The sequence below is a fragment of the Brassica oleracea genome, chromosome C9 (genome assembly GCF_000695525.1).
Source record: "Brassica oleracea var. oleracea cultivar TO1000 chromosome C9, BOL, whole genome shotgun sequence".
NCBI classification, from domain to species: Eukaryota; Viridiplantae; Streptophyta; class Magnoliopsida; order Brassicales; family Brassicaceae; genus Brassica; species Brassica oleracea.
The window spans coordinates 3,621,899-3,641,180 of record NC_027756.1 but is presented as its reverse complement, the minus strand read 5'-3'; the positions used below and the strand labels follow the sequence as shown (position 1 = coordinate 3,641,180).

At 38.8% G+C, this 19,282-nt stretch overlaps 4 protein-coding genes and 1 non-coding gene across 5 annotated transcripts; 1 reads left to right on the top strand and 4 right to left on the bottom strand.

Moving 5' to 3' along the window:
• Positions 1 to 7,239: 7,239 nt before the first annotated feature.
• On the bottom strand, positions 7,240 to 9,338 carry LOC106315578 (serine/threonine protein phosphatase 2A 57 kDa regulatory subunit B' iota isoform-like). Its single transcript, XM_013753345.1, has 3 exons — positions 9,101 to 9,338; positions 7,851 to 9,003; positions 7,240 to 7,774 (listed from the first exon to the last, which is right to left on the bottom strand). The coding sequence occupies exons 2-3, from the start codon at positions 8,928 to 8,930 to the stop codon at positions 7,445 to 7,447; spliced, it is 1,410 nt and encodes a 469-aa protein (XP_013608799.1). The 5' UTR covers positions 8,931 to 9,003; positions 9,101 to 9,338; the 3' UTR covers positions 7,240 to 7,444.
• Positions 9,339 to 9,817: 479 nt separating this feature from the next.
• On the bottom strand, positions 9,818 to 11,243 carry LOC106316325 (polyadenylate-binding protein-interacting protein 6-like). Its single transcript, XM_013754198.1, has 3 exons — positions 11,120 to 11,243; positions 10,322 to 10,659; positions 9,818 to 10,225 (listed from the first exon to the last, which is right to left on the bottom strand). The coding sequence occupies exons 2-3, from the start codon at positions 10,643 to 10,645 to the stop codon at positions 10,025 to 10,027; spliced, it is 525 nt and encodes a 174-aa protein (XP_013609652.1). The 5' UTR covers positions 10,646 to 10,659; positions 11,120 to 11,243; the 3' UTR covers positions 9,818 to 10,024.
• Positions 11,244 to 11,447: 204 nt separating this feature from the next.
• TRNAL-CAA lies at positions 11,448 to 11,531 on the top strand. The gene has a single exon. It is a non-coding gene; the product is annotated as a tRNA-Leu (tRNA).
• An 82-nt stretch (positions 11,532 to 11,613) lies between these two features.
• LOC106319359 lies at positions 11,614 to 14,738 on the bottom strand. Its single transcript, XM_013757660.1, has 4 exons — positions 13,635 to 14,738; positions 12,885 to 13,060; positions 12,578 to 12,801; positions 11,614 to 12,517 (listed from the first exon to the last, which is right to left on the bottom strand). Exons 1-4 carry the CDS (start codon positions 14,599 to 14,601, stop codon positions 11,716 to 11,718), a joined length of 2,169 nt encoding a protein of 722 aa, XP_013613114.1. The 5' UTR covers positions 14,602 to 14,738; the 3' UTR covers positions 11,614 to 11,715.
• Positions 14,739 to 15,880: 1,142 nt separating this feature from the next.
• LOC106314129 lies at positions 15,881 to 19,041 on the bottom strand. The gene is made up of 9 exons (XM_013752064.1): positions 19,002 to 19,041; positions 17,770 to 18,923; positions 17,619 to 17,645; positions 17,210 to 17,302; positions 16,997 to 17,075; positions 16,752 to 16,842; positions 16,576 to 16,666; positions 16,379 to 16,495; positions 15,881 to 16,074 (listed from the first exon to the last, which is right to left on the bottom strand). Exons 1-9 carry the CDS (start codon positions 19,039 to 19,041, stop codon positions 16,018 to 16,020), a joined length of 1,749 nt encoding a protein of 582 aa, XP_013607518.1. The 3' UTR covers positions 15,881 to 16,017.
• Positions 19,042 to 19,282: the final 241 nt, after the last annotated feature.

Sequence of the window (19,282 nt, the reverse complement as noted above, 5' to 3'; positions counted from 1 at the left end):
TCCATTAGCTTTGTATTTCATGTGGCTAATGAGGAATGTAAATACATGTCTCTAGTATTATAGCAGGTGGATTTAGTTTCCTGAAGATTTGGGTTGCGGATTGGGATTTATATTTCCCTAACTTGGGTTTAATGTTTAATGTCAAGTGTTCTATTACCAGTCCTATTAGCTTTTTATTTAATGTTGCTCATAAGGAATGTAAATACATGTCTCGAGTATTATGGCATGTGGATTTAATTTCATAAAGATTTGGGTTGCCTATGTATTGGGGTTTATATTTCTCTAATTTAGGTTTAGTGTTTACTATCAAGTGTTCCTTTACCATCTCCATTAGCTTTGTATTTCATGTGGCTCATGAGGAATGTAAATATATGTCTCCAGTATTATGGCAGGTGGATTTAATTGCCTGGAGATTTGGGTTGCCTATGGATTGGATTTATATTTCCTTATCTTGGGTTTAGTGTTTACTGTTAAGTGTTCTATTACCATTCCTATTAGCTTTGTATTTCATGTTGCTCAATCTTGGCTCTAGTATGCATATAGTATCATTTTAAATAATACATTGTATATAGTATAGAAGTCTTCGCTATTCATCTGCAGTTAGAAGTAAGTGGAAATCCATTTATATTTTAAAATGTATTCCATTACAGATTCAGAATAGTATTATTCTATCACAAAAGAGTAAATTTCCTATGTAACCCGGTTTATTAGAATATTCGCACACGAAATTACCTCCTCCTTTCTTCAAAGCGGTGAATTTTTAAATTCCTTCACTTTGTTGCTTCTGAGTACTTTGTTGCTTCTGAGTTTCTTCACATAGATTTACAGTGATTATTATATGGAATACACCATTTATGGTTTTCTTTGAATACACCATTTAAGATTACCGGTACTAATTTCCACCACTCGTTTACCTCTCTCCACAGTAAAAATATCTTCAGTAAATCTACCTTTTGTATGTGGCTTTCTCCTACTCTTAAATACGGAAGAGCTGTAACCCACAATTGCAAATTTATTGCACTAAATACATCATTGCCTCTCCCCAACCGCACACTTCACCGGCTTTGTTCGTGATTATATTAGTAAATTACAAACAGGGTTCTATTCTACGTTAGTCATATCGAATGGAAACTACCCCCATATAAAATGGATGCTTTATAACATGCTGTTTCATTCAAAGTTTTTGGTTGTCCCTGCCCGACTTCCACGTGTACGTCTATTACACATGCCCAAACCTATATTTTCTGTACTGCTTCATGTCTTCGCATCTATTTCATCGAACAAACCAATACAAAATGACTACATATTTGGACATGTTTTGTTCCGTCCTGATAGTGTGTACCTTGTTCTTCTTATTCTCCGTTTCTATCTTTTGTTCTATAACCCAACCACCAGTACGTTGTGTTTGATTTGCGTCATCATCTATGCACAACCGCACACATCAGCGTCTACGTAAGTGGTTATTTTGGGTCATGTGCATACAACTATTCTAGCTTATGTAGTTCATGTGGAATGGAAAGAAAATTCTTCCCATGTATCTATTTACGTTCATAGTATATATTACATTCCATCTGACTCATGTCAAACGGAAAGTCTCGTCGTATAAATTGGACGGTTTTACTGAACTCGGTTTGACTTTATGTAAACCATTTCGTATTTTACTTTCACCATGCACCTTATCACGGTTCTAAAACTAAGAACACCATCACTCCATTGTAAATGAACTTACAATAAACCATTCCACATACGTGATGTGGTATGGAAAACAATACAATCGGAATAGGAAATCTGGCTATCATCTTCAGATCGCCGTTATGTTAACAGAGTTTCTATCTCCCTCACATCTGTTCGTCACTACTCTTGATTTATATCCTCCCTCATATATGCTCAAGACTGCTCCACAACGAACCCTATTACATCTGATTGTTACTGTGGCAAACAAACCCTCCACGTGGTTCACGTTATAACAACGAACCGGCAACCTGTTATGGTAAGGGGCATAACCGGGTGGAATTAAGCCAAAAAGTATAACAATCAATAACGTCAAAATCATTGTTACTTTCTTCATTTCTCTTTGAAATCTGGCTATCTAGCCAATAAGCCCTTTTTTTAGGTCGTAGAAACTCTAGGTCAATCTATAAATCTCGGTTTATATTCAGCTAGTATTTTTATGGGCAAAATTCATAATTAGCATTTTTTTTTTTATCAAACAATTAGTCTTCAAAAAGAAAACATCTCCAAAATATCATTTATTAATCAGTAAAAATACTAAATTATCCAACATCCTGATTAAACCCTAACTATAACTCTACCTCCTAAATACTAAATCCTAATTATAATCACTAAACCCAATTAAAATATATATATTTCAACTTTTTACCAAGATTATTTTGATGATTTTCCTCTTTATTTGCTAATTTTTAATAAAAACTTGATTTAATGCTTTCTAAAAGTATTTTTCTATTTTTATTTCTTTGAAATAGTTGGTTATTTTGTTTCTCAAAGTGGAAATAATATCCTATATTATTACTTACAAGCCAATCTTGCAAATCTTGATCAAGATCCTTGAACATGTAAAATCTCTTAACCACCACGGCCATGCCAACCCCTTCCAGTCTTGGGATTGATATATCCCCTGACATGGCTGCCAAAGTGCTCTCCTATGACCATCTCCTTGCTAAAATCCTTAGTTGCTTTCTTCAGCTCCGCCACCGTGAAGACTTTTCACACGCTCTTCCGCTGTACATAGATAGTATCTAAAAGTGGAAATAATATCCTATATACTTTTTGTAACTTGATAATATCCTATATACTTGTCAAATACATTGAGATTTTTTTATAAATACTTACCTGAAATAGGATCAAGCTGCTCGGCGGAAGCTGAGTGACAGTTCCCCATTCCGATTCTGACTGAGGAATAAGAACGATTTACATTTGTATTCTTCCACTACAAGAAAACGTTGTGTACTCCGAAAAAAAAGTTCCGACAACATGAATTGTCACAAAATTTTCGATGGTGTAGCGAGAATTTATCGAGAAAGGCGAAAATTCATCGTAAAGTCGTCAATATTTTCCGACAAACCTGTTTTCTCAGTATCTTCTCGGAAAATCTTGTTGGAATTTTCCCAGAACCATGCATTCTCGGTAATTATTCGGAAAGCTCGTCGGAAGATGCTTGAAAATTTCCGACAAACCCGTTTTCTCAGTATCTTATCGGAAAAACTTGTCGGGATTTTCCGAGAACCATGCATTCTCGGTAATTTGTAGGAAAACTCATCGGAAGATGCTTGGATTGTTCCGACAACACATAATCTCATAAAAACCTCGGTAAATTTATCGGAATAATCTCGAATTATACCGACATATGAGCTTTCTCGGTAGTTGGATGAGATATCATCGGAAAATTGACAGTTCTAAAAGTAAGTTATATTTGTCGTCGTTTTATCTTGGTCGGGTGAATCTGCAGAGCAATGGTCGTCGGAAGTTTCAGAGCAATGGTCATCGGGACTTTCAAAGCAATTTAGTAAAAAAGATACATAAAGAAATAAAAGAGGTTTGGTGAGGATCAAAATCAAATTTTCCAGGAAAAGCAAACGAGAGAGGAGGCCCCACGCTATATATGAAGGAAAAAAAATTATATTTTTTGGGTGTCAAAATAAATATTTTAAAAATTAGGGGTGTAAATTCGAATTTGTAAGATAACTTGGGGAGAGCACAGGTGAAAAAACGCGCAACTGATTCGTTCCCGCCTAAAGTCCGTTTCAGATTATTAATCGTTGGGCTAAGAAGTTAATCTGGATAGACTATACAACCGAATAAGGCCCAATTGCAAGTTACAACAACATGGACACACAAATATTTATTGAGTATGCATTTGTACTAAATGAGTTCAGATTTTTTTTTCTTGTGGTAAAAAATGATTCAGATTGAAATTGATACTAAACATGTTGAAAATCTAAATATTTTTAATGCTAACAATTGAGCTAAAGACTATAGGACAAACAAAAATAAACACATTGATCCCTAGTGTATTATTTGTTGTTTTAGATTTTATTTTTTTGTCTTTTTTTTTCGGATTGTCTCTGTATTCCTGCCAAAAATTAAAAATTGGTATAAAATTTAACATTTTATCAAAAATAAAATAAAATAAACACACTGACTTATGAAAGAGAGGAAGAAATATAAAAATATAAGTAAATGAATATTATAAATCAATTGGGATGTCAATATTCAGAGGGACTTCATAAATCAATTGGGATGTCAATATGTCAACTATATCGGGACGTTTCGACCAACTTCCAACGAATGCTTCCGAGGATATTTTTTATCGGAATTTATCGACTACTTTCCGACAAATGGTATTTACCGAGAGCCAAACTCCGACTAAAGTTGGATTGTCGGAAAATAGTGGGAAATACCCATTACCTACTAACTACCGATGAATACTACCGTCGGAGTGTGAGCTTTATTCTTGTAGTGTTCTTAGATCTTCGATAAGAGTAAATACGACCAATACGCTGATCTGTGTTTTGACAAGTCAACGTAAACGCGTTGAAAGGTACCGTGTGTGATTCGCGTTTCTGACAAAGTCAACTATGCTATGGTGAGAAATACGACGCCGCTTTGTCAGTTGCTTCGCATAGGCTATAATATAATTTCATTGCGTCTCGAGTTCAAGGTCTAAGAGTGGATTTGTAGAACATTTCTTTTGTTGAAAAAAATTAGGTTGTTTTGTGGAGACTAAAGAAGCTTTTGAAAAAACCATTTTTTATTTGCGTGCTGAGTCACTTGATTGTTTCTGAATAACTTGGTATAGTTGTAGCGGCATGATCGAAAAGTCCAAAGAGTTTCAGATCCTCACTTTACCAAAAGTAAATCTTAAGTCGACAAGCGATTCTACTATCCCGACAAGCGATTCTATCAGCTGTCTTTGACTCTCTGTGAACATATTAGTCGATTCTTGAGGGGATATCTTGGTGCTTCTAATGTTTGAAAACTTATTTTTTTGCTAAATTGTAAATATCGTAAAAATGAATAAAATATTTTACAAAAAGATAAGTCTAAGCCATTTTGGCAAAATTAAAGAAAAAACAAAATGAATCACCATTTTAAATCTACAAGCACTAGCTTAACGTAACCACATAACCATAAACGAGGATAAAGATTTGATCTGTCTCCTAGCTGAGATTATATTTTTCATCTCTCTATTGATCCAAAGGAACACAGAGGAAGCAGGAATATATCTGGTTGTGAATAAGATCGTTCCTCTGCTTCCAAGATAACTGTTAAAGAAAAACTATGTTTGATGAACTTAGACCACCGGCCAACTAAAATAACTCATAATCTAAGAATTGAGAATTGTTAAAGAAAAACTATTTCTAACAACTATATACAAGTTACATATGATGTGAAAAAGTTCATATAAAAATCAACAAAACCTAATTATGGAGAGTCCTTGTCTTGTAGGAAGGTGAGGTTAATCATCATACTCAATTCTTTTCCAAAAACTTACAGGTTCTAGTACGAAGACCCAATAATTGGTGGTTATCTTCTCACGATCTTTCGAGAATACCACAAACTATTATGTACTGATCATGAACATGATCATGTCTGAAAAAGTAGTTAACATGCTTATTAGGTTCTTGTTTAGCAAATATGTTGGATTTGATGATGGATAAGGTTAAGCTTTGTTTAGTGGTGGGATTGTAGATACATGCTTTTTTACACACAGTGTATAAAATCAAATCACAAAGAGACACCATTATGTATCCTCCATCCTTGGGAAAGTCAAATATGGTTCTGACCATGATTCAACACTATTACTATAGGAAGATAATGTTAATGATAGTAGTTAAGACTTTTCAGAGTTGTTATAGAGCTCCATTGAATCACACCCGTAGTGTCTGACCAAATTCAAACTCATGTATAGACCAAGTGGTTGCGGTCGCGAATGATTAACCGCAATCTTTTAAACATTGAATATAGTATTAATTAGCTACCTTAACAAACTCTTACATTTTTTTCCTAATTGAACGGGTATTTGCAGGCAACAAAGTTAATCAAGCTTTGATTCAAGTCATATAAACTTTAGAAGTATAGACTTTGATTGGTAGCATGTGTTATTGTTGGTTTAGTTTGAATTAGAAATCTAATTTATCGATAACACAAAAATATTATCAGTCATACAATAAATTTAGTTTTTTATTTATTTTAACTTTGAGTTATCATATGTTAGAGTTGAGTTATATTTTTGAGTTAAACTCTTGGTAAAATTGTTAACTCAAAACTTAATGCAAAATCAAGAACAAAATCCACAAGTTGAGTTACATTTTTAGTTGATTTTTTAATCCAGAAGAGAACTAAAAACAATAAATTTTGAAAACAACTTGTGTACCAAAATTGGTGAGGTGGTAGATTCTTTTGTTTGTAAATGTAAATGTAAGAATATTTATTTATAGTCTAAACCAGAATTTTAACAAATGGAATAAGGAACCCAATGTTGGAATTGGGGATAGTTTCTGTTTTCAAAAGGAAAAAAGAACATAAAATGCTGAGATTATAGAAAAAACGCGTCAACTGCAAATTGGTCAAATGTACTGTGTTACTTTGACTTCTACGAAATATTTTCGTAGCATTGTTGCTAGGCCGAAAACGGTCCATTATAAAGTTGGGCCACAATAATAGTGTTAAAAGCACACTAACGTAATCAAATAAAATGTAGCACCAGGTGACACATAAATAAATTAATTAATTGTTACAAATTGTCCAAAATTACAAAACAGATGCAGGTTAATCATGCCATGTCGCAAAACAGTACTAGGGCAAAAAAGGAGTTCATAAGTTTAACATCGTATTCACAGTTAAAGATGTGTTTCAACTTTCAACTATTTCCGGGGGCACGTGCACCTCTGATTGCAAATCCGTCCATGCTCAAGTGATAGACGAGACCTGGAATGTAATAAAACACTCTTCTAGAGGTTCCAAAAGAAAAGACCATCACATATGGAGAGAAAACCTTTTTTCCTGCATGACATTAGTCTATGAAACTTTGCGAGGAAGAGTCAATAGCTGTGCATTCGTTTCTTTAGCTACAGAACTGATTCTCTATGTAACCTCATAAGCACTTGAAATGTAACACATTGCTAAGTACAAAGGTGGAATCAATTATATTCATAGACATTCTATTCATATATCTTTAAAAAAAAAAAAAAAAATACATATTCATAGACATGTTGAAACTTGAAAGAAAAAGATTTCTAGACAAACTTACTTGAATACAAAGAGTTTCACTTGAAATCTGCAGCATGGTTAACAACATCAAAACTATATAATATTACAAAAGATGAAAAGTTCTCAAACCATAGCTTAAGCAACAGCTATTCCATCATCATCATCTTCTTCTGATGTTGCTGCTTCTAGCAGGCAATGGTAGTTGCTAAGGGAGTTATACCAGAACAGCTGTCTTTCCAGTTACCGGCTTCATACTAGCTGCACTCTCTAGCCTTGCCCATTTTTCTTTCCTCTTCTCAATTACAGAACATTGCTTTGCTTCCTCCTCCTGAAAGCGTGCGTGGCAAGACATGAACAAATCCTCGTCCATTTCACACAACATTTTCCTCACGTTTAGGGTTAGGTTCAGCACGGATTGGTTCCAGTGGTTCTCAGCATTCTTCTCCAAAGCAGCGAACATGATCGGTAGTATAGCTTCCCGGTTATGTGCAACCAAATTCACAATCTGATCGTTGTTCCACAAGAACAAAGCTCTTTCAGAAACCTAAAGCCCAAGAAAAGCCCATTAAGGTCAAAAACTTCCCAAAACCTTAAAATATTATAGATCATCAAAAACATACCTGAAAGTGGCAACTGTTGACACAACAAGCAACCCTCAAGAACAACGGAACCATCACTTTCCGAAACTCCACCACACTCATCCCCTCAACAACCTCCTCGACCTCTCCAATAAACATCACTTCCTTTTGACTATTCGTGACAGGCCAGAACTTCAACAAGCCCTTCACCACAACACTCCCCAGCTTCGGCTCCTTATCCACAAACTGAGCGACGCAGTAAGTTAACTGCTGGAAGTAGCTCCCAAGGGACTTAGCTTTGTGAAGTGGAATCAACACTCTCCACAAAAACATCTTGTGCTCTTCTTTCAAAGGCAGCGCGAATCCGCTCACTATGCTTCCGAAAACCTCCAGAAGCTCGGCGATTCCGCCGTGCTTCTCCGTCTCAAACACAAACCTGTAGAATATATTACTCATTGACTTGCGGATAAAAGGTCTGTGAACCATGAACTTCCCGTAGAGACGATGCAGAACCGTCTTCAAACACTCTCGTTCTCTAGGATCCTCCGAATCAAACAAGTCGAGTAACCTCAGTATAAACCCATGGTTTAGATACTTCTTTGACATTTTAGCATCAAGACACGGAGAGGTAATGAACTTAAGCAACAGATCGTAAACCATCTGCAAATGAGGCCACGCAGGGTCGAACACCGGCTCGTTATCATCACCATCGTTCTCCCGGTAACTCGGAGGGAAAACTCTAAAGAGATTCACAGCGCACATTCTACACACTGCGAGAACAGCTGGCTCGGTGAATCTAACGGAACCGTAGCCTACAAAGTCCAGAAGCTCGAGTAAAGCCTGTCTTTTCACGTCTTTCTCGATGGAGTTTTTGCTTTGGTCGGAGAAATCGAATGTAACGCAGCAGAGGCTGATTTTGCTCACGAAGAGGTTTAGCTTCTCGGAGTTTGGTACGTCTTTGAACGGTAGCAGCGGCTCTATTGTTGATGGGAAGACGGCGGAGGAGGACGTACGTTTCCCTGAGTTGGAGGGAACCGGAGCGGAGCTAGAACGAGAGAGGTCTCCTCCTGAGTCGGGTTTTGAAGACTTCCGAGGAAGTTTACTCAATAATTGTTTGAACATTCTTTCCCCCAAATTTCGAAATTCACTGCTCAAATCCACATCTGCCCTAAAATTCTCCGACAAGAAGACGGATCTGACAGAACACAACAAGAGATGGATATGTAATGAGATCCGAAAGAAAAAAGGTTGCTACTTTTATATGCACAATACTTAGAAACTTTAATGATTACCTTCTTCTTTCTCCTCGAATAATGTCATGATTCCAGTATCCATGACATTCCTAGAGTGAAGAAAGTTTAACAATCTAGAGAGCAAACAGAGTTTGGATCGAGAAGAAGAAAAAGGTTATGATGATCCTTGGGGTGTCTTGATTGTTTTGCCTTTCTGCCATAAATAATGGCATTTTCTCCGCAAATTACCAGAATTTATTTTCAAAAAATAAATAATTTTAGACAGGAATTTTTGCTTTTATCGAAAAAACAGCGGTTTTTGTTCTGTGTTTTTTCGATAATAATAAATTAATTAACATATTGCATGTAGTTATAGACTCCAACCGTTTGATTCACTGCAAGTGCGAGGTATCCTAAGTAACCAGTGCGCTAAGGCCTATTTATTACGGAAGCCCATTTAGAGTTTGGGGCTTTACTGTGTCTCCTTTTTTTTTTTCAATCTTATCAGCTGATTGAAGTGAATGGTTGCTTACAGCTGGTGGGTTTATCCTGTCCAGTTATATGGGAGCAGAGCATGTGTCTACCCACCTGGAGACTCTAAAACCGGGTCCATATACTTTTGGAGATTCGAATTGGATTGATTCCATGGTATAAACATTAACAAATATACTTCACTTGACTGACATGATTAGTGGATACTTCACTTAATTAATTAAGAACATTAGAAAACAGAAACAAGGAATGTACCAAAGCAACATAGCAATTCACAAGTCATAAGAGAGGCTAATGATTCATAGCTTTTGTCCAACCATAAGAACAATCCCAACCCTCAGCACCCAAACTTGAAAATTCAAAAAATCTATACATTGTGTACTCTCTCTTTCCAAAGAGAAACAAAGCGTTGTGGACAATATAGAAAGAGATCTCTCCTAAGATAACCATATCAAGAAATTTTAAAACTTCACATCTGAGGGACTCATCAAATCAGGAGGAGGATGATACAGGAGCGTTGGTAGGGGTACCCGAGGATGTCGACGATGATGATGCACTTGCTTCATTACTTGCATTCTTTTGTTTTGGAGGAGCTGACGAAGTTGAAGTTGAAGTCTCGATGGTTTCAGGTGCATCGCCAATGTCCAATGTGTCTGGGAGTGGGAGGTATTCTTCAGCTTCATTACTGTAAATCTGCAGTATGAACCATCAAAAAAAAGTCATTATCACGCTTCTTAACGTTTGCTACATTTCATAAACTTACAATCCACACTGGTGTAATAAGTTTACCTCGAGTTGAGTAAGCATTTCGATAGTTGCATCAACATCACCATCGTTGGCCAAGTAAACATCACGGACAGACTCAATTGACAAATCAGAGAAATTAGCCAAAAGGAACTCCATGTCAAACTCCGAATCATCATTCCTCATTTGGGAGCCTGAAGAACTTCCCTTCCCTTGGACTCCATAACCATAGGGCTGATGCTGCACGTGATGTGTGGTTGCAGCAGCAGCAGCAGCAGCAGGCTTTGCAGAGTCAGCATCTCTTTTGTAGAGTGGCACGTAAGCTGCTGCGTTCGGATTCAATCCTGATCCTGGTCCTCCTGGCTTCATTGCTAACTCAGATCCTAAAACAAAGAACAGAGCAAACTGATTAAACATTCTCGATTACACAGGCTTATCACAACGATTCCAATCTGAAGCACAATCAAAATCAAAGTCACAAAGAGATCATCGTTACAGAAGATACAGAGTCGCTGAGTGAGAATCGATCAGCTTCTATTGTTCATCGACACTAATCTACACATGGATTCCACGAAGCAAATCAAGAGGAATAAGGAAACCTAAACGGAGAACGATAACACGAGCATACGAAAGAAGAGTATACTATATACTACTATCTAGCCTCTAAATCATGATCGATCGAACGCGATTGTTGCTATCAACATGAACATCGATCGCAGGAATCAAACAGAAACTAAATAAATATCTTCAGAGGAAATATGATCTAGGGAACACCAACAGGCGGCGTCGTTGCGATCACGTCAAAGATCGCCGTCGACGGAACGAGAGAGAAAACGAGCTTACCAGAAAGAAAGAGTCAAACGCGTTGAAGAAGATGATTCGAGAGGAGAGACGATCGTAACTGCAAAGATCTGAGAACCGCTAAGAAGGTGGGGGGGGGAAGGGAAGACAAACTAACTTTATATATCGTAGAGAAGGAGCGTTTGTTTGGAAACTTATTTATTTTTATTCTTGACCCGGTTATTGATATTTTCTTCGATATGGTGACTCGTCATAACAGTGTCAGAATAAACGGAGAATATGGAAAGCCATCAACACTCGCCGGTTCACTCTAAACCAGCTCGAATCCATTTTGTACAATTACGTAGTATAGATCAAAGCCAACACGACAGTCAGGGTGGCCGAGTGGTCTAAGGCGCCAGACTCAAGTTCTGGTCCTCGTGAGAGGGCGTGGGTTCAAATCCCACTTCTGACAATATTTTTACTTCCTTTTTTTGGGTCTTACTAGAACGAACATCACGTTAGCCTGGCAACTTTGGGACCATTTACTATCACAATAAGACAACACGAGGTCATCGTAATTAAAAAAAAAAAACTTCTACAAAACTATTCAACAACAAGAGTTTTTAATACAAAAGCAGAGAGAGACTAAAACTGGTTCAAGAAGATACAGTAGCTTCCTGAGTCTGCGATATGACTCTGAGCTTCTCGTAAGAGTCAGCACAAGCATGCGCATAATCAGACAACGCCCGGAATATCTCAGGCAACCTGATCTTCAAACTATTCAGAGACTTCTCCCTCACCTGAACACAATGCCTCCGGTAAGCTTCTTCTTCATCTTCAAGCCTTTTCTTCAGCGTCTCCACAACGATTCTCCTCTCCGTGACATGATCATCATCTCTCCCGCTTCCCTCTTCTCCATCCACACCTTCCTCCGTCGGTCCTCTCTTCTGCAAATGTTTCTGATACCACTCCTCAAACCCTTGCTTCTTCCTAATGAACTCCCTCCTCGTCTCCTCGCATTTCTCCTTAAGCTTCATCTCTTCCTCCTGGTGAAGCAAGATCGTTTTCATGACCGCCGCAAAGGAGGAGATCGCTGATTTGGCCACCTCGTCGGGTAGCTTCTCGAGGCGGTCGTGCCACGAGTGGAGAAGGGCTTGGATCGGTGGACGCTGGGGCCTTGGAGGAGAGGAGACTTTCTCCTTGAGACTGCTTTCGATGGGGATGAGGTTTAGCTTCAGCCAGGTGTTTAGAGAGTTGATGTACTGCTTCTGGTGCGTCACGAGCCTCTCGAACTGGACATGCCATTCTTCCAAGACGGTGCAGAACTGCCGCGTCTGTTGGTGATGCTGCTTCGTGGTTTCTTTCTGAGAAGTCGAGATCTCGAGAGATTTTAGCTCTCCGACGATCTGGAGTTGTGTGTCGTGTTGTGTGCACATGTTTGTCCACATCTTGGCCATCCTACAAGGTGAGAATATTGGTTTAGAGAATGCTAACTCATTTGAAGGGGAGAGAACTTACCCTTCGACTAAGGAGACAAGTCTTGGATACAATTGGTCATCCCTTAAACGGTTAACTTCTGAGACAGTCGAGTCCATGGACTGCATGTCGACGATATATCTTGTGTGTAGATGACTCACAGCTGCTTTCGTTTTCTCCACGGTTTCTGCACTCGCACCTCGTTTTTTATGCCTGTTGAGTAGAGATACCTTTTTCTGATACTCTATCTTCATAAGCTCACCTTGCTATAGAGAAAGAAACACCACAAAAAATGCATTCAGCTAGACATCCTTTAGGTAGAAACTGATGAGCGTTAAAATTAATTTACCTTCACTTCATCGTAGAGTTTCTTCTCCCACGCTAACAACTTGTCCAACACCGTCGCATGAGTTTCATGCTCGTCTGATTCTTGATCATCTTTACCACCTTCACCGTTGGAAATGCCTCTTAATGATTTGTTCCACGTTATAACCCTCATTACCCTAGCGGAATGATCAACATATCCTGAAAAAAAAGAAAAACATTTTTCATCAGCAAGAAAGCGGAAACATTGACCCCAGAAGAAACAACACACTCCGATAGGGACAGATCTGGTAATAGATAATGGTAGGGATAGCAAAGAAAGGCGGTTAGTGTTGATTAGTCAAATATAGAACATTTTTTAATGGCTTTAAACCACCAGATCTATTAATTTAAGATTCATATTGGATTCTCATAAAAGTTAAACCACAGACAAATGTCAAAGTAGACAGACCAAAAAAGTGCTACTACAGAGAGACACATAATTGAAGAATCTTGCAGAAACTAAACCATGTTCCGATCTACAAAAGAAAACTCTTTCCTTTACTCAAACTTTTGGTTTTCTTCTTCTTTGTTTCAATTAGAGAAAGAAAGAAAGAATCAAACTTTCTAACTCATGGATACCTATGAATCACCTAAAAAAAGTTTTTGGTGAAGAACATGTGCATACAACAGTGACTATACCACTAAACTAGTGTCTTGGTAGTGATAATTTGTGTTAGGACACTCAACAAGGGTTCACGAAATTGCAAGAAAACACACATAAAAGCTTCAATACCTCGGTTATCTGCGAAATTGGAGTGATAATGTAACCTTGTGGCTTCCAACATCTTGGAAACCTCCTGTGCACACTCTGAAGCTTTAAGGAACCGATCATCAATCCCATCAAGAATCTTCATCAGATTCACGCTTGACGCCGTGGTCTTAGCGACGGAACGCCGGAACTCAGGTGGAGCTGTGTTGGAATGCTCAATCTTAGCTTTCCCTTTCTCTTTCTTCTTTGCCTCTTCCACCACTGCATCCTCTTCTTCTTCAACTTCTTCCACTTTCTCCGGCGTCTTTGGCTCCACTTCCTCAACAGCCTTGTGACCAGATCTTAGCTCTTCTTCCTCCTCCTCCTCCTCTTCATTGAACTCAAAGTGATGATTGTCTTCTAAGTTACCCCCAGGAACATCCTCCACCCTGAAAAAGTAATCCCACGCCCCCGGAGAAGCACTCACAGTCTCCGGCGTCTCCGGTAACTTCCCACCTTTCCCAACATTCTCCGGCGTCCTAGGCGAACTCTCTCCATCCTCAACCTTCTCTTCTCCCTCCTCCTCCTCCTCCTCCTCCTCTTCATCCTCCTCCTCAATCGCCATCGAATCAATCCCCCTCACCTTCCTCCCTCTAACCGCCATCGCAGGCAAGCTAATCGCGCGCTTTATCGGAGAAGGAGTGAACTGAGGGAGAGGCGGAGGCGGAGGAGGGAGATTCTCGATAGGCGGAGGCGGTGGCGGCTGAGGAGTAGCAGGACCATCCGCAGCACGGTCGTTTCCTTTCTCCAAAGCAGCGTCTAGGGTTTGATCGGATTCGCCGTGGCCGTAGTCGCTGAGAGCAGCGCCTGCGTTCTTCAACGCAATGGCGTAGGCGAAGTGGCCCGCGGCGAACGCTTTGCTCGCCGTAACCGCTTCCTTGATGACGTTGCGGCGGTCCTTGCATCTCGCTACGGCCTCTTCGTTATCAACCCTAGATTGTGCACACCCCATTGCAGAGAGAGAGATGAAAGAGAGAGTACTGACAACGAGGGACAAAGATGCACAGAGAGAGAGAGAGAGATGTAGTGCTGTTCGCCACGCGCCGAGAGTGGAGATGTCTTTTATGTACGCGCGTTCTCACGTTATAGTGAGTGGTGTCACACCACTTCTTTGTCTATATATATATATTTAGATTTTAAAAATTAAATAGGATGACCTAACGGTCACATATCTCAACGCACTACGTCGTCGTTTTGCGCACCTAGAGGCTTTCTTTTCGTTTCCTTCCTTTCTTTTATCAAATCTTTTGGTTTTCTTTTAGCATTTGATGATATTGTACAAAGGAGCTTCAAGAGTTTGGTTTACAATTAGAATCCAGCTTTACCAACAACCTCTGTTTGAAACTACGCTAGGCGCTAGTCGGGCGGTAATTCCGGGCCTAGCGAGTTACCAAAAAATCGGGGATTAAGCGAGGTATACGCGGGGACTAGTTTTTAATTTTTTTAATATTTAAAACTAAATATATAATGTAAATATTCTTTATAATGTGATAATTTCTATATACTGGAATTTATATCAATAATTAACATTAATAAAAGCTATTGTTAGATATATATATACATTATAATGTGATAATTTATGTATAGGGAATTTGTTTTTGTACTTTTATTATATTGATATTGGATATATATTAGCGAATGCATAAAATAACAAAGAATTCGCTGTATCCAAGTGGTCCAGTCCTTTGATATTTCGTTGGGCAACCTGGGTTCGATGCCTCGATAATGCTCAATGTTTATTTTACCTTTATAATCTTAAGGTAGCAAAGTCCCACATCGGTTGCAAAAGAGAAAGGAGCTGAAATTTGACTCTATATATACTCTTTTGCATGCTACGAAAATGTTAGGGTATTGGGCTTCCTGTAGAGACTAATAACATCTTGAAAAATTGAAATTTTGGGCCGATTAATCGGTTAACTGGGCCGATTAATCATTTTTTGGACCGATTAATCGGTTTATTGGGCCGATTAATTGTGTTCCGATTTTTTGTCCGATTAGGGCAAAAGCGCGGCGGAGAGGATCCGTGTAGCGACTAGGTGGACGCCTACGCGGCTAGGCGCCCGCGTTTTTGAACAGGGCCAACAACAAAAAAAATACTAATGACAAGAAACAAGATTTGATTTCCTGAAATGAGTTTTACTGTTGAAAGTTAGTTGGGGTTGGATGAACACGGCAGCTTCATGTTCTAAGTATGACACTACACCAACTAAAACTAACAAAATCTCGTGATTGTTCTCTTCTCTGTGTTCTCCTTCTCAGGTGCTTCAACAGAAGAAGATAAAACTCTTCACACTCATTAGATGTTAGACATAGCCTCTCCAGGGGCTTTTATTTACTTACACTAGAACACAACAAGATGATGCTGAAACTAAGTGTGTTTCGGCTGGACATCCAACTGCAACTTCTTCTTCTCCTCGATTTGTCGCTGCAATCACAGTAAAAAAAAAGATTTGCGTTAAAGACGTCAATGAAACTGCACTGAGTTGCTAATGAAACAGATAACACAATGACAAAAGAAACAATGATATATCATCAGGAGAAAAGATATTAGAAGATTGACGAAACTACATTTAGTATCCTAAGTTTTCGTGATAGATCTTATCAGTAGCTCTAAACAAACTTATATTAACTAGAAGACAAAAAAAAAAATTATAAGATTTTGGTTTCTTTCACCGTAGAAGAGTAAGGAAGAGTTCATTTCATATGAAACAGTGGTGATAGATGGTCACCTCATATATCCATCTCCAAATCTGCTTGTATGTGCTCAAGTGCAGCCACCATTCCATGCCCATTTCAAATTCAATGTTGTTACCCTGACAACAATGCGATGTAACCGCAGTGCTTCTCTGGCAAATATGTAAACAAAACCATAAGAACATTGCTTAAAGATTGGTTCCTGTCTACTAGTACGTGTATGCAAATATACCTTCCCTCGACGCTGAATATTGATATGGCCAGGAATCGGCAATGAAGGCATAGCTGGAGGATTCACCTTAGCACTAGTAGCAACAAGTACCCTGTCCAGTAGGGAAAGCCAAAAAAAAGTTATTTTTAAGAATGTTCATACAAGTAACTAAGCTTTAATCACATGTGAAGCCTTACCTTCCATTTGGTAGCAACAAGCATCCCTCATGTAGTCTTCTTATTACCCTTTTTGCAGCATCCATTGTCTCGAATATCACCAAAGCTTCACCTGGATAACGGCAGACCATTGTGATCATCCTTATACCAGTGGTGAATATAGGTGAGGAAAATCAAAAGGGCAGAGAACTATGATTGTCAATTTATCTCGGTCACAAGTGAATAGCACCTTATCCCTTGCGATGCCGGTATAGTGATGGACTTACCGATATGAGGAATAGTAGCTGACGTCCGCTCAATCATCCTGGCCGTACATTGCTCATTCAAAGCAGAGTAGATTATATTCTGAAGCATAATTCAAAAATTTGTTAGATATAGGTTTACATGAAAGGTATACCAGCTTGAGCGACGATGGCTACATCAGCTAAAAATATAAATGATCGTAGAAGTTGAGAAAAAAAAACTCCATTGGATAATACCTCCACTTCACTAGATGTATAAGAAGGATCCAAGTTTCGGAGAACAACCAGCGTCCCTTTCCCTTCTCCATCCCTCAAATCTTCTTCCCAACTCTGGTTATGATTTAAACAATTTTAAAGTCAGTACTGCAGATGTAAAATCCAGATGGTGATTCCTTATATGATTTACAGAATCTGATAACCACCCAGACTAAAGGAGGCTGCAAAGGGTTGCCACAAAAGGTATGAAGCAAAACAGGAACAATAAGTTGAAAATTTCAAAGAAGCAATTTTAGTTATTCAGAGAGTAAAAATGATGAGAAAGCAGATAAACAGGTCACCTCTATTCACATTATAGACAAAGCATGTCGAGCACGATAATGAAGGTAAAGCAAACTGGTGGTGTGGTCAAGAAGGAAGAACTACTTACAAGTTTTCGGAACCATTTGATTCCTTCCTGCGATCAAGAAAAAGGAAACCACAAAACCTGTTAGGAACTTCCATCTTTGGATTTTAAGTTCCTGCACGACCACACAGTTTCTATCTAAGGGAGTTTAACAGCATTGGAATATAACACTTACAACATTAGGCTTTTGAGTCACTTCGGAGACTCGATAATGTCTTCTGTAATCGGCGTTGGTCAAACTCTTCTCCTCACTATGTTTTGATATTTTACAATCAGGGCTGGATTTCTTGATAAGACCTTTCTCAGTTGCAGGCCTTGTCTCTTTTCCTTCAGAAGATCTTACATGTCTGGTCTCTTGTCCTTCAGAAAACCTCACATGTCTGGTTTCTGTTCCTTCAGCAAATCTCACATGTCTGGTCTCTTTTCCTTCAGAACATCTTGGTATCCGCAGATCTTGGTTCTTGTCAGTGAAGCTAGGCTTCATGGAATATACTTCCCCTCTGGTGACGTTGTCTCTAGGATCTTTTCTTCCATCATGACTTAATTTCTGTGACATTTTTGACCTTCCATCTGATACTACAGCAGAGCCATTCACCTCCAGTTTCTTCTGAGGCATGTAATAATCTTTGCTGCATCTTTCCCCTGCAAGCCTTGATTTTTCCACCATGACATCTTTTCTCATACCTTGTACGTCTTTTTTAACATCATGACTTGTATTCTGCGACTCTCTTCTCCTTCCATCTGATACTGCAACAGAACCATCTAGCCTCGGTTTCTTTAGAGGCATGACATCCAAACCGTAAAAATCATTACTGCGTCTTTCCTCTGCAAGCCTTGATTTTCCTACCGTCGCATCTCTTCTAATAGGTTCTGTATCTTTTCTACCATCATTTCTTCTTATTTTCTGCGGAGAACCATCTAGTCTCCGTTTCTTTTGAAGCATGTCATCCAAACAGTGAGAATCTTTACTGCATCTTTCATCAGCAAGCCTTGGTTTTTGTTTAGCCAATTGCTTTCGAACCTCATCGTCTTGGTCTTTCCTGACGTGGCAATCATTTCTCCTAGAACCCGAAGCGCTAAAACTGTCAAGTTCACCATCAAGCCGACCAGAATCCTTGTTAGACCTTTCTTCTGCAAGTGTAGATTGTTTCCTAGCCAATTGTTTATGACCAGAGAGATCACTGGCATTGCGTGCATTCTGCATAACTGAACCGCTAGTTGATGGATGATTTGGTTTCAAACTATCTACAGTCCCTTGTATGTCGGTTGCCACTTTCTGCAGAGCACTAGCTTTTCTCTCAGAACTGGTTCTGTTGAAGATGAATTTAACTGCAACAATAAGAGTGAAATGATATGAGGCAATAAAAGAATCAAACTAGCTATCAACCACAGTCATAATAAGTTCACATAAAGCGTAGAGCTTCACTAAGAGGATACTCAACTTCATTTTTCTTTCTAAAAAATACAAATAATCTCAGAAAATCAAAACGACATTTCATAATCAATACATAATCAAGTAATCAAACAATGAGACGCACGAACAGAGGAAACGATTCGGGATCCTGAACAGTGAGCAACGGCAATGTACTAGACGAAACCCTAATTTGCGTGTTTGATCGACCACACTCAGCTTCCTTCGTGCTCTCTCTCTCTCTCTCTCTCTCTGTCAGATGCTGAACCCCCCCCCC

Bases quoted from the DNA above. Each gene is read 5' to 3' on its own strand.
- LOC106315578 (XM_013753345.1), bottom strand. From the start codon at position 8,930: ATGTTCAAACAATTATTGAGTAAACTTCCTCGGAAGTCTTCAAAACCC. The intron at 7,775-7,850 runs GTATGTTTTTGA...CTTGGGCTTTAG, and splicing joins TCAACAGTTGCCACTTTCAG to GTTTCTGAAAGAGCTTTGTT.
- LOC106316325 (XM_013754198.1), bottom strand. From the start codon at position 10,645: ATGAAGCCAGGAGGACCAGGATCAGGATTGAATCCGAACGCAGCAGCT. The intron at 10,226-10,321 runs GTAAACTTATTA...TTCATACTGCAG, and splicing joins AAATGCTTACTCAACTCGAG to ATTTACAGTAATGAAGCTGA.
- LOC106319359 (XM_013757660.1), bottom strand. From the start codon at position 14,601: ATGGGGTGTGCACAATCTAGGGTTGATAACGAAGAGGCCGTAGCGAGA. The intron at 12,802-12,884 runs GTAAATTAATTT...CTTTCTCTATAG, and splicing joins AACTCTACGATGAAGTGAAG to CAAGGTGAGCTTATGAAGAT. The intron at 12,518-12,577 runs GTAAGTTCTCTC...CTCACCTTGTAG, and splicing joins CTTGTCTCCTTAGTCGAAGG to GATGGCCAAGATGTGGACAA.
- LOC106314129 (XM_013752064.1), bottom strand. From the start codon at position 19,041: ATGAAGTTGAGTATCCTCTTAGTGAAGCTCTACGCTTTAT. The intron at 17,303-17,618 runs GTAAGTAGTTCT...AATCATAACCAG, and splicing joins TCAAATGGTTCCGAAAACTT to AGTTGGGAAGAAGATTTGAG. The intron at 16,667-16,751 runs GTAAGGCTTCAC...CCTACTGGACAG, and splicing joins TTGTTGCTACCAAATGGAAG to GGTACTTGTTGCTACTAGTG.